The sequence below is a fragment of the Narcine bancroftii genome, chromosome 10, assembly GCF_036971445.1.
Source record: "Narcine bancroftii isolate sNarBan1 chromosome 10, sNarBan1.hap1, whole genome shotgun sequence".
Taxonomy (NCBI): Eukaryota; Metazoa; Chordata; class Chondrichthyes; order Torpediniformes; family Narcinidae; genus Narcine; species Narcine bancroftii.
Genome location: NC_091478.1, coordinates 101,293,233 through 101,306,462, shown reverse-complemented (window position 1 = coordinate 101,306,462; position 13,230 = coordinate 101,293,233). Strand labels below are relative to the sequence as shown.

Below are 13,230 nucleotides of genomic sequence, written 5' to 3'. Positions count from 1 at the left end.
CAATCTTAAAAAAGTTTGTCCAATTCTTTCAAATCTCTCACAGAGCATTATGCTTTGGGATACTTGGCCACTTGGAGAACCAGAAGAAGAATAACATTGTTTAATCTTTATATCACTACAAATTTGCAGCTCATGGTCCTTAAGAAATATATTTCCAATGGGTGGCTCTTAATTTTTATTAAAAAATACTATTAATGTTCGGCTTTTGGATCTCCGGTCCTATTTCTCTGCGGTAACCCAGAGAATGTGCACAACGAGTTTAATTTGCGTTTGTACGCAAGATGTAAACGCAAAAAAAAACCCAGACCTGTCTTTATATTAGTGACATTCACCAACTGCGGATCTTGTGTCCCTATTAATGATATATAGGTGAAAAGGAGCATCTCTCAGTGGGAATGTCAAAACAAAAATATTCATCTCATAATCCTAAAAGGCAAATGGAGTTGCTGCATTCCAAATTTGTACATTAATAGTATTTATCATTCACTCTTTTCAGTTGGGGACAAGTCAAGTATTCACTCAATGCAACTTTTTGACGGTTACCTTCTGGGTGAAGCGATCCCAACAAGATGTGACTGAATATTATATTACATTACAAAAGGAATTTGATGAATGTAAGAATAGTAATTACTGATGACGTATGTTTCACTCGGAATATTGTTCGTCAGGGTTTATTTTTCCCACATTAACCTTGAAAAGGTTCTTGTCAGCAATTAGGAATTGCCATTAGCTTGTCTGTGGAGCCTGCGTGGACCGACAACTTCCCCAACACTCCCCCCACCAAAATCAGAAATAATTTAATTACTCGGAAGGAATTTCACCTTTTTCATGAATAAGGAATGCGTACAGACTTTGATTTTAGTCATGATTCGGACTTGTGAGATTGATTTTGGGATCTGGGGGTCGGGACGGGCGGTAGCGGGGGGAGGGAGGGAGAAAGAGTTTGACAACTATAGAGGAGAGCAAATTCAAGAAAAAGTGCAAATGCAGAAGACCCCCAAATCCCCTTTGCTGGTTCCCGGCCATTGACTAGACTAGAGAAAGAGAAAAGAAGTACGAGTATGCCAAGAGTCTCTATTTACCAATTTTCCAATAATTTCAAGTTTTACAAATGTGTTGGCTTTAATTTTGTTTGATGCAAACGGGTGACAGATGATTTTACGAGGCACCAGTAACTTTAATTTCAGTCACCTCTTGCAGTACGTCACACTGGACGGTGGATTTATGCCATACGTTATTTGATCAGCATTCTGCACAGATGCTCAACAATGCGCGTTGGATTCCGTGACGGAAAAGTGTCGGGTAGGAGGGGAGGAGGGGAAAATGCGTCTATATTTGGACCAATCACATGCGAACATGCACGCCTGTTACTGAACGCAACAAATATCCATGACGTCTTAATTTCTTTTCAGAAAAATGTCGAAAATTGCGGTCCACCTCCCCCCACCCCCCCTCCCAAGAACAGACCAAGGTGGACACTTTTGTGTGGATCGCTTGAAAAGTCCTATCTCTACGAATCAAGGTGGACCCTTGAAGTGTAAGGGCAGTGAAACATACCCAGCAACGCTATCCTGTCCAAGCCACTGGGATTCCACTCGCCATTTCCTATCCAGCTTCAGCAAACTGGGTCCAGTAAAGGATCCCGATGGATGATCGCCTTGCAGAGTTTTCCACCATAGTGTGATTTATGGAACAGCAGATTGACAATGAATTCTACTGAGACAAACTGAGTGAAAGTGGTTTTAACTTGTCAAAACTCTCAGTCTAGATATGATAAACACGGCTGATGTGGAAGTCACACTATTTGAATGCAGACAACTCGTTGTGCAACTTCACGACCTGTTCAAATGACGTGAATTTAGCTCACGACCACCACTTGGAATCCCAATGGCTTGGACAGGATAGCGTTGCTGGGTATGTTTCACTGCCCTTACACTTCAAGGGTCCACCTTGATTCGTAAAGATAGGACTTTTCAAGCGATCCACACAAAAGTGTCCATCTTGGTCTGTTCCTGGGGGGGGGGGGGGGGGGGGGGGACCGCAATTTTCGAGATTTTTCTGAAAAAATTAAGATTTGTTGCGTCCCCAAGGCCAAAATATTGGTTACCCTTTACTTCATATGGATGCTGCGCGACCTGCTGAGTTTCTCCGTCACCCTTGTGTATTGCCCTCGACGAAGTTCCTGCCACGTTTCACGCTCCCAGTGAAGCGCCCTCGTCGGGATGGCAATTTGCACACACTTTGCTCCCACACACTGCAAGACGCCAGTGGCTGCCTCACCCCTCCACAGCCCGCATTCGCCACCCACTGAAAAGATGTTTGCTTTTTAAGAAGGCTATTAAGCGATAGGAATTGGATAGACATTCGAGGTGCCTTTTTTGGGGGGACGGGTGGGCGGAGGAGGGAGAATCTGGGTGCTGTCAAAACCCATATACCTGTATATTGGCCATCCGAAATGGCCATTGGCTTCCAAAACCATTTCGGAGCACATGTAAGAATCAACTGCGTTGCTGAGGCGCTGGACTCACAGGCAGAATAAAGAGCAGATTTCCTTCCCGAATAGTATCGGGAATTCTCACCTCACCCAAAATATGGCTTCTCTGACAAACGGCTCTAATTTGTTAGTGCAGGGATTTGTGATAAAGTGGGAGCTGAACCTGAAACATTCTGACAGAGGCGAATGCGCAGAGCATTCCCTGAGTGATCCAAGTTGTTGGGTGTATTTAAGGCGGAGATTGATAGCTATCTCAAAGACCAGGGCATCAAAGGCTATGGGCAGAAGGAAGGGGAGTGGGGGTGAGTGGGAGAATGGATCAGCTCACGGCGGAATGGGGGAGTGGACACGACGGGCCGAATAGCTCCAATAGCTCATGGTCTTATGATCCCTTTATCTCGACAACCCAAATATTTGACATTGGAATTTTTCTTAAAGAATGTGTACCACCCAGCGGGAACTGAGTTCTTAAAATGCTATTCGCTTACAGAAGGCTTAATTATTTCTTGCTGAAACTGCCCCGATTTTGCAGCCAATGTTAGCGTTTGCCTTGTGATGGGACTTTCGTTTGTGTTCATCTTGTTTCATTAATAGATGTCTATTCAACAAAAGGCTGCAACCCTTACAGTTGGGAGTGAACTGCTGCTTGTGTTGCGGTAGTATACTTATCGTTCACAACGTTGCTATTAACATTTTTTCAGACAACATAATATTTGACAAAACCTGCCCCATTTGCTCCTTTCTGCCTTGCAAATTTATTTTGCGGCTGAAATGAGTTTAAAAAGTCGTCGGGCAAGTTCAAGGACTGCATCACCTCCTCTAATGTTAGGCCTCACTGGCCTGACCATCCCAGGGAGTGTGTCTTCTGTACCCTGGTCAATTTTCTGCATATTCCTTAAGAATGTGGCATGCAAAAATGCAACTCAAAAGGTAGTAAATAATGTTGCAAGTCCAAAAACGAACCCATCCTTGGAGTGATTCCATATTAATCGAAGCAGGTAAAGTCTCTCCATCTCATTAAATCAACCTTATTTCTTAATACAGCTGAAAAAATTATAATCAGTTACAGATTTACCAACCGACAACCGGGCCCATCCTCCTTTAAAACTGGGGTCAAAATGAAAATTGTTTGTAATATCCCACTTCCCAAGCATCTTCTTTTGATTTTCATAAGAACCTGCTCCGATCGCGGACTTTGCGCAGGCGAGATGGCCATTAACAAGTAGATTGGTGGAAGGAAAATCACACACAATCATTGTTTTAAAATTACGAAGATAGCAGTAAATAACAGACTCAAAAACGGAACCCTTGACAAGCAGTTCTCCTTCACTACTCAATCTGTTAGTGCGGTGATTTATGCTAAAGTGGGAGCCGAACCTGGAACATTCTGACAAAGGGGAGTGCGCAGAGCCGCAGTTATCCCCGAGTGATCCCAGTCGTTGTGTATATTTAAGGTAAAGCTTGAGAGCTACCTGAATAGTCAGGGCATCTAAGGTTATGGGGAGAAGACGGGGGAGTGGGGCTGAGTGGGAGAATGGTGGAATGGCAGCGGGGACTCGACAGGCCGAATGGCCCACTTCTGTTCTATCTTATCGTCTTATGGTAGACAAAATAGGGGAAGTGGACAATGCGCATCAGAGGGGAGGTTTTAGAGGGGTATTTTTTACGCAGCGGATTATCATTTGGAAAACAGGGCCCTTGCGGGCGATGGAAACAAATTCAAAAGCAATTCCTGCAAGGGGGTTGACTATACTAGAAAACAGTGGAGCAAAATTATTCAGGAACGGGGTGTGCGTATTTGTGTGGAACTCATTGGGTATGTCTTTTAATGGGCTGGATATCTCCCCCATCCATTCTGAGATATGCTATGAAATACAATGTACAAGAGACAACAACAACAACAAAAAAATCCATCCGGAAAATGCTTCATGCGTCCATCTGCGACGAATTCATCTGGACCCTGGGTCCAGATATTTCCGCTTAGATCTTCCTGTAGTCTGTACAATGTATCTAGCTATATAACTATAAAGTACTAGCAAATATTTGTGTGAGAGGGATGTGTGTTAAATATATGTTGTATAAGGCGAATGTGGGAAGACAGAGTTGCAGCTGATTGAGCTGGAAAAAAAGAGAGGGGAGGCGACTGAAGGCAATGTAGGCGAAGAAAGTAGAGGCTGGGAGGAAACTGCGTGCGCGGGTGTGCGTTTAGCAGCAAAAGTGTGCCCTTGTGAAAGATTGAGCTGCAAGACTGAACTGCTTTTTCCGACACCTATCCCCCTCCGTGTAGTTTCATTGCACACTATACTTAGTCTAAAGCTGGAAGCTCTCAGATTTCAGAAACAAAATGCCTCCTTTCCTCCCCTCCCTACCCAATTCCCTGCCTTTTTTTCTCCTCTACTGATTTTTGCCTGTTCCCAGCTCAGTCTCGCTGATGAAAATCAGACCTCTGGTGAAAGCAGTGATTTCAGTAGGAAAATACTTGAACGAATAACTTAAGACAATGCTCTCCAGATTTGCCCTCTCAAAATACCAACAACCCGCATAACGTGAGGCTGATGAATCTCTGCAAGACGCTGCGTCGATTTTATTTTCTACTGCACGATTTCCCTCAGGTTTGACAAGCACAGGAGCTGAAGGGTTTAAAGCGAAATGGGAAGAAAATAAAATCATTTGCATCAGCTCAGTGGACTTCCTGTCTATGCTCGCTACTTTGAAGAAGTATGTCACTGATGTCTAGCAATAGAAAAATGAAGGGTCTGATGGGAGAATTGAGGAAATCACAAATTGTCGAACTATGAGTCGACACACGTTTCATTAGAAAAGCGAATTTTCGTATTTGGATTGTTGGTAAAGCGAGGTAGACCTGTAGGTGTAAATTATCGACCAACGTTAGTGCTAGGGTATCAGGGGGATAATGTAGAAACTCTCCAATCCCAAAAGCATAGACCAAAAGCCAATCTTAGCCCTATCCCTCCTGTATCTAAACGCCTGGAAATAAAACATTGTTCTGTCTGCTGTCTCTATATATGGTTGAGATCTGCAGTACAGGGCATGTTAAAAATTCTTCATTCGCTCACTTAAAATATCACTTCCAATCGTGAACGTTGGATAGACAATACCCAGTGTCTAGTATTTTCTAGTATTAAACCTTCAGGTGTTTATGATTTAAAATGTGACCTTACTCGGCCCTTTACCCCGCGATAACTGGACCCAGTGCCGGATTTAGACTTGATGAGCTTCATATATATATATATATATATATATATATATATATATATACATATGGAGGCCCCTTGTTAAAACATTACAATACAAATGATTTTCAAATGAATTCATTTACTGACTACATATTTATCATTTGGGTGGCTTGATCATAGATTATAATATAGAACAGCCTGGAAAATATAATTTTAAAAACACCTTTAACCTACATTAATATATTTTTGAGGCCCTACGCTGTAATTGGTTTAGCTTATGGCACTGACCTGATCTAAACCAGCCGATTTACATTTGTCAAATAAAAGGGATGTTCAGCTGAGCTGACGCGTTGACTAACTAGTTTTGGTTTCAATGTACTTTTTATTTTCGACCGTGGAGATCATTCGACTGCAAAATATTGTTGATGATTCAAAAATGAATATTCAAAAGCGAACAACAAAATGTGCAATTCACCAGGTTACCTCTTCTAATTTAAACATTAATCTCCCTCCTATCTCGCCCGGCCCCCGCATAAATTGCTCGACAGAATGCCAGCAATTCAAAGCCAGGAAGGTCTAGAACCACCCCCCCCCCCCCCCCACACACACACACGATATTAACCTTAATCATACTTTAACCTGAGGTTGTTGTGTTTGTAACCTCTGACCAAAACGATCGATAGCGGCCTGTTATGGGAAGGGAGACACCATATGTATTCAATCCACCTGCACTTAACCCTACTTCAATTTGAAATGCGCTGCATTTTAAACATTTTCTTCGCTCTCAACTTTGACTGAAATTTCCACCCCTAATCTGACATTTCTACAAGTTTACCTTGACAAATATAGGACTGCAAAATTCGATATCCCAAGCACCGAATCTGCTTGTTAAATAATCGTCTGGGGCCTTTCCAGCGGCATATTTTGGCGTTTGAGATCTACTGAAAAGACGGTTTGACATATTCCTATTGTATACTAAATAGTGAGGCGGTCATTTTGCAAAGTATTATAGATTCAAAAATAGAGGGAATAACTCATCTCTTTTTCTATGTGCGTAGACTGATAGCACCTGCCTACATTTGTTAACTGTACCTTTTCTGGGAAGGATATTAACACATATTGGACAGTGCTTTCAAATGGAGAAAAATATTTATATTCCAATTTTTCTAACAGAATAAAAGTACATTTGCTACTCTAATATGTGGCAAAGGAAGAATATCAGATAACTACATCGATTTAGCGCCTTAAACATCTAAGATGTTCACAGCAGGTTTATACCGTCTTTTCTATGTTTGATGATTTCTCCCGCAATAAAGTAAAATTTTAAAGTCCCACACTAATTCTTCATGAGTGTTTCATATTCTCCAAAAAGTGAAAACAAAAAATAAAAGCAAGATAATAATTATGTATTTCAAAATATTTCAGTTCAGCTCGCCATTGTTTTGAATGGTCTAAACTTATCTCTAGAAACGTATGCTTTAACAAAGCGTTCATCCCTTAAAAGTCAAATTTAGATTTTTACTTGGACAAAAATGGACGCGGTGGGTCACAGAAAACCTCTCAATGTGGTTGTTGAAGAAGGTTGTAAAATGAGACGGTGCATAACAATTTAAGAACAAGGTCTCTAACATGCTGAGTGATAACACTTCCAGAGTTCGAGGCTATCTCCCAACCCATCAGGCACATGAATTCAAAAGCTTTCAAATTTCCAGATCTCAAACAATTGTAATTGTGAAGTCAAAGGAAAAAATAAAAGTCGGAGAAGCGAAATGCAGCGCCCGAGAATTGAACTCACATGCGTGTGTATTCAAGAACTCGAGATACTTTTGAGAAATTTCTACAACATGAAAGTAAAGAAATAAACTAAATTCTTTCCAGATTTGAAAGAAAAATCTATTGTATTCGACGTTTGTTTAAATTTGAACAGGCAAACCCACACAAACATAGAGTAATTTTTCAAAAAAAAACACGAGTGGTAAAATATAACAATCCTAAACCTCACTGAAATTAAACAGAAAACATTCAAACCCGGATCCTTTCTGCTGACTATATAAAATCCAGCGTCTACACATAGCAACTATTGGTGTAAATCCGGGAAACTTCAATATTTTGTAGTTTTAAGGGAGTAAGAACATGTTATATTTATTCCTGGTTCTCAGTGTTCGACTTCATTCTTCACCCCCTCCCCCGAACGTCATTTCCATTTTTATTTGCTGTTTTATCTATTTTACTGCAATTCTTCATGCTCAAGGAGAAGTCAATAGAGAGCGCCATGAAAATTTCAACCACGATCACCTCCTATAAACACACGAGATTGCAGATGAGCTCCTCCCCTTTAACAAGACTTTGGTCTGAAATGCAATCTGATCGATAAGCAAGAAGGACCATTCAACGCTCACCTTCCGATTTCCGGGGTACAAAGTTCATGCTACAAAATGCTCAATCTTCTTCATTTCAATAAAAAAATATATATTTATTTGACCCGAAGACCATGGAAGTGTCATTCTGCATATTCACGTTGAGGTGTTTCCCCTCCACTGCCGATCAAAACAATCAAATTGTTAAACAAAATCGCCTTCCCTTAGATTACTGGATTTCATCGATTGAGGGGAAACACCCATCAACTACATCGACCTACAATTTGCACACCGTTCCTTAATTTCGCATCACAGCCGAAATGACCTTAACAGACACACAGATGTATATGTTTCATTGCATGTCATTTAATTACATGTTATGAAACATACACCACACACACACATATAGATACAGACAAGTAATTAAATTGAATGTTAAGAAACACACACAACCACCACCACCCACATTTCATAGCGAATTACACAGTTAACCCAAAACGCATGGAAAGGGTTTAACCCACGTTTAATAAACTTATATCGTGCTCCGCATCAACACACCACTTTATATATATATATATATTTACTGTCCCAAACATTACGGCAATAATTGTTTTCCACAGCAATAGTCCCAGACTTTGTAATACAGAGATCCAGTCTGTCAATACTTTTTTTTTATGCAGAAACAGTTCCGTGCACAATACATATGAGAAAGTCTGATGTTTTCAAAGGCCAGAACTAAAGTCAACTGCAAACTTTCTTTCTTTTTCTCATGGAAGGAGGGGTTGATGAGAATCAACGGTGCAATTTTGTTTCGTTTTTGCTTCCATATCAAAAAAGAGCAAAAAAAAGTCACCGATATAATTTGTGGCCATGCCATAATTCATTCTTAAAAATCCGTTTTCAACTAGCTAATTCAATCCATACATGTCCAGCATGCAGGCTTAATATTAATATGGTCCTTTCATTACAAAAAAAAACAAAGAAAAAGAATAGAGCAAGCGTATAATGCATGAGATGACAGGGTGAGGGGAAGAAACGGCAGGTTTTTTGGTGTTAAAAAAACTTTTGGAAAAAGTTTTTTTTTAAAGTTGTTCGGGGGTGAGGGGCACAGCAAACCCACAAACTCACATGAAGAACTCCGGGGAGGAAGGGTTATCGCTGGACGATCCCGTTTCTCTGAAGCCGCTGGACACAAGTTTCTCGTACTTCTCCTTGTAGGTGTCCCTCTCCCGCACCAGTCTGGTGATCTCCTGTTTTAAGTGTTCGACCTGCTGCTGCAGTTGTGTCTTCTCGCTCTCCAACATGTGTCGTTGCTGCACCCGCTTGAAACGGCAAGACTGCGCGTAGCCCCGGTTCTTCAGGGTCCGGCGTTTCTGTTTCAGCCGGATCACCTCTTCCTTGCTAACACCTCGGAGCTGCCGGTTCAGCTCCCTCACCGACATGGTGACCAGCTGGTCGTCGGAGAAGCGGTCGCTGTTCCGCAGGTGCGGGTGCTGGTGAATGCCGCCGGTGGCGGGGCCGGTGCTCCCGGTGCCCACACCTCCCCCTGGGTGCTGGTGCCCCTGGTGGTGGTGGTGGTGGTGGTGGTGGTGACCCACCACGGTTCCGGGCGGACCCATCTGCTCGCCGGCCATGCCCGCTCCAGCTCCGGCGCCGGCCCCCGCTGCTCCATACTGCTGTTGTTGTTGGCCCCGGTAGCCGTCGAAGCCTCCTTGCATCTGTTGATGAGCGCTGTTAATCAGGGCCTCCACCGCATCCTCCGGCGTGAAGCTAAGAGCGTCTGGATTGAGCTGTTGATAGTTAGTCATCCAGTAAAAGTCTTCCAGGTGCGCCGCCTTCTGCTCCCCGGGGCTTGGAGCACTGAAGCTGGGAGACGGGGGCACCGAACTACACGGGGTACTCATTGGTGTAGAAGACAACGAGCCCCCGATGCGGTTGCAGTGACTGCCCGGATTGCCTTCGGACTCCAGCGGCTCCTTTTTGACTTCGAATTTCATCAGATCGAAGTCATTAACATATTCCATCGCAAGGGGACTGTTGGGTAGGTCGGCAGTGCTCATTGCCAATTCGGATGCCATCCTTTTACTGCAGATGGTATGAGGTCGACCAGATCTCCAAACGCCGGGGCAAACGCCTGCGATCGCCGCGATCAGACTGCTCTGAGCTGAAGGAGAGAGAGCCAGTTTGATTTCTTTGTTATTTTCTTCTCGGTTGCTTGATTTTTTTAAAACTAGGATTTGGAAGTCCTGCACACTTCAGTTTTTTGGGTGGGGGGGGGGGTTAAGTATATTTTTTTATGCTTGCTCCGTCTCCGATCCTGTTAGACTGAAGATGCATCGGTAGAATACGATTTTTCGCTCTTTCTCTTAAATCTTAGCTTCATGGAATCTGGAGAGCGAGCAGGTCTGAGTGTTGGTCTCTCCCTCCCTCTCTCTCTCTCTCACTGCTTCATCTTGGCTGCTGGAGGTTTGCAATGGCTGGGAAGCGAAAAGGGGGAGCGAGAGACTGACAGATAAAGAGATAAAAGATGCACAGAGAGAGAGAGAGGGGGGGGGGGGGGAAGCCGATAACAAGCGATTGCAATAGTTTGCTGGCTTAGGAAGAACCAAGCCCGACGCGTGTTGAAATTTTAGCTGGAGGACGGGAACCGTCAGCTCTCTGTTTAAAAGCTTCGCCTCTTTTATACTGAACCCGACGTCAGCTTTCAAATGGGGAATTGACTGAGACTCGCAGCCAATGGGATGGCGCATCAGCTTTGTCTGCTTAGCATAAGAGTGGAACCCGGCAAACTTTTCAAACTGTCAATCACACGCTCGAATCAGCTGATTGTCAGCTGGGGAACAGAGAGAGAGAGAGAGGGAGAGAGAGAGAGAGAGAGAGGGGAGGGAGTCATTCAGAATCACCCAGAGTAATATTAGCGTAGAATAGCAAACTATGTGTGAGGGTCTGCGTGTGAATAGGACGAGACACACAGTCCTATACAAAGGCTGATCTATAAATTCGTATTACAGTCTTTGGGAAATCCTTGATCTGAAGTGGTTCGCAATGTAAGTCCAATCCTTAGCAGGTGCAGTAATGGTGATACATTTTAGACCGTTGCTGGTTGCAAGGATATCTTGTTCAGCAGAGACTCTCTCTCTCTTGGCCTCTGAACTTCAACCGAGTGAACGGGCTCGACTGGCAACCGAACACTTGCAGGGTGCAAGGCGGGTGGGGTGGGGGAGATCGGAGGGGGGGGGGCGGATTTCCTTTTCCTCTAACTGACTGCACATGCCAGTTGAAAAAAAATAATCAGACGTTGAAATAATCGCATATTGCCTGCAGGAGTTCCGATGCAATGAAGAGGTGAAGATGTTCAATGTCCATGGGCTTCATAGAGATTCTACTGTGCGTTTAGAACGTTAAAAATGTAAAAGACAAGGCGAGGATGTACAAGTAACCGCTTTAAGTGAAAATCGATGCCTGTGTTGAATTGCATGCGACCAGCTTTCGGAAGAAGTGAACTAATTTCACAAAAGGTTTCCCTCTGATGGTTAAAGTCGGGGAAATAGTCCCAGGTCTGTGCGAGGTTTGGAACAGCAGAGCCACCCCTAGTGGAGAAAACCAGCAATTGTGGTCTATTCCGAGCTTTAATTGTTCCACCGTTCAGGGTGGATTACAGCAATGTCCAGAAAGCAAGCCCTCCCCAAATATTCCAGAAACTCTCTCTTTCACAGCATAAATCAGCATACTGCAAAAATCCATTGGAAAACACAAATTAATGCCGAGAACTTGCGTCTTGCAATATACACGATTGGGGAAATCTCGCTCATAGAACAAAGCTCCGATTGAAACTCGATCAGCGAGATTTAAATTCGGGGTGAGGAGGGGGAAGGCTGCTACTCAACTGTGCAGGGAGAATTGTTTCAATGTTAAATGCCTCTTGGTCTTAGTGAACCCAAATTAAATCACTGATACCCTTCAGATAAACTCCCTTGTGCTCAGTTCACAGGAAGCGACGTCGTTCAGAGGGCAGCACAGACATTGACAAGCTTCGATTTTGTCATGAAGATGTGGTGTCGTGGATTTCGGGAGACCGAACTAGCCGCTTGGGTTGACGAAGTTTTCTCTTCGCGTGTTAATCAACAGGGTAAAAGCCCCCTTGATAACTTGCACAAGCATCTCGTGTTTTCAACTTTTGCCTGGACGTGTAACAAGTCAGCTTCACATTCGTGTTCTGACGAGGCGAGGTTTCAGAAACGAACTGCTTGGCGGTGAGGGAGAGGTCGGTTACAACTGTGAAACGCGTGGGCTTTCGCCGGCTCACGTCGCGACCAAAGCCAGGAAGTGGCGAGACAACTTAAAGGTTGCCTTAGTTTTATTTTCAAGAACATTGGAGCCAGGCGAATTCTTGTTCAACGCAATGGTTCCCTGTATTGAGCATTTCACCTGAGGTGTGTCCAGGTTTGGGGAAAGTCATTTTCACTCACACCCTTCTTTGTACGTCCCCGAGTTTTGCCTTGAAACACCAGTTCAAAGATTGTTGCCTGAAAGAATGCTGCATTGTCGGACGAGCGTCCAAGTCCATGATCGGAATATAAATCCCGAAGCAATTCATGCAAGGCTAATATTTACCCACCCCTCAGCCGCTGTGTCGGGGCCGCAGCTGCAAAGCTTATTGACGGTCGTGCACTTGTCGTGGAAGCAGGCGATATCTACATGCCAACGTGCATGGATGGCGTCCACGGTAACTAGTTCAACAGCAAGTCATCTACAAAATGCGACTTCAGTGCTCAATATATGTTGAGGTTACAATGATAACTTTGCTTTTGTTTGAGTGTAATCTTGAAATCAGCACCAAGTGGTAGTTCTTTTTGATTGATAAACTGCTTGGCCCGGGGTGAGGACTATTTAGGGCCCATCAGTCAACTTATTTCTCTGACACGTGACTCGAAGAACCGTGCCCCTGACATCAGTAAGTTAAATCTGGCAAGCCATTCTCTCGGGCAGCTGGAGTCTAAACGTTTGAAAACGGTATTTACCGACTAGCTACAGTTTCCACCCATGAATGTTTATGAAATACAGCTGCATAATCGGAATTGCAGCAAAGATGAAATGCATTAATCTTTATTTAAATGAAGGACTGTCGATACCACACTTAAATGCCTTTGATTTCAAAATTTCTTCTTTAAAAACTAAAGAA

General features: G+C 43.5%; 1 protein-coding gene across 39 annotated transcripts in view; it reads right to left on the bottom strand.

The window, feature by feature from the left end:
• Positions 1-10,716, bottom strand: part of LOC138745038 (transcription factor Maf-like) — a 374,863-nt gene extending 364,147 nt beyond the window's left edge. For 26 of the 39 annotated variants that reach the window (XR_011345926.1, XR_011345943.1, XR_011345929.1 and 23 more), the window contains exon 1: positions 9,177-10,716. Coding sequence is in view for 1 of the 39 variants with exons in the window: in XM_069902099.1 (XP_069758200.1) it covers positions 9,177-10,126 (950 nt within the window). In the remaining 38 variants the exon portion in view is untranslated. The remainder of the gene's footprint in view (positions 1-9,176) is intronic. The other 13 variants (XR_011345933.1, XR_011345936.1, XR_011345924.1 and 10 more) reach the window with 2 other exon arrangements.
• Between the last annotated feature and the right edge of the window lie 2,514 nt (positions 10,717-13,230).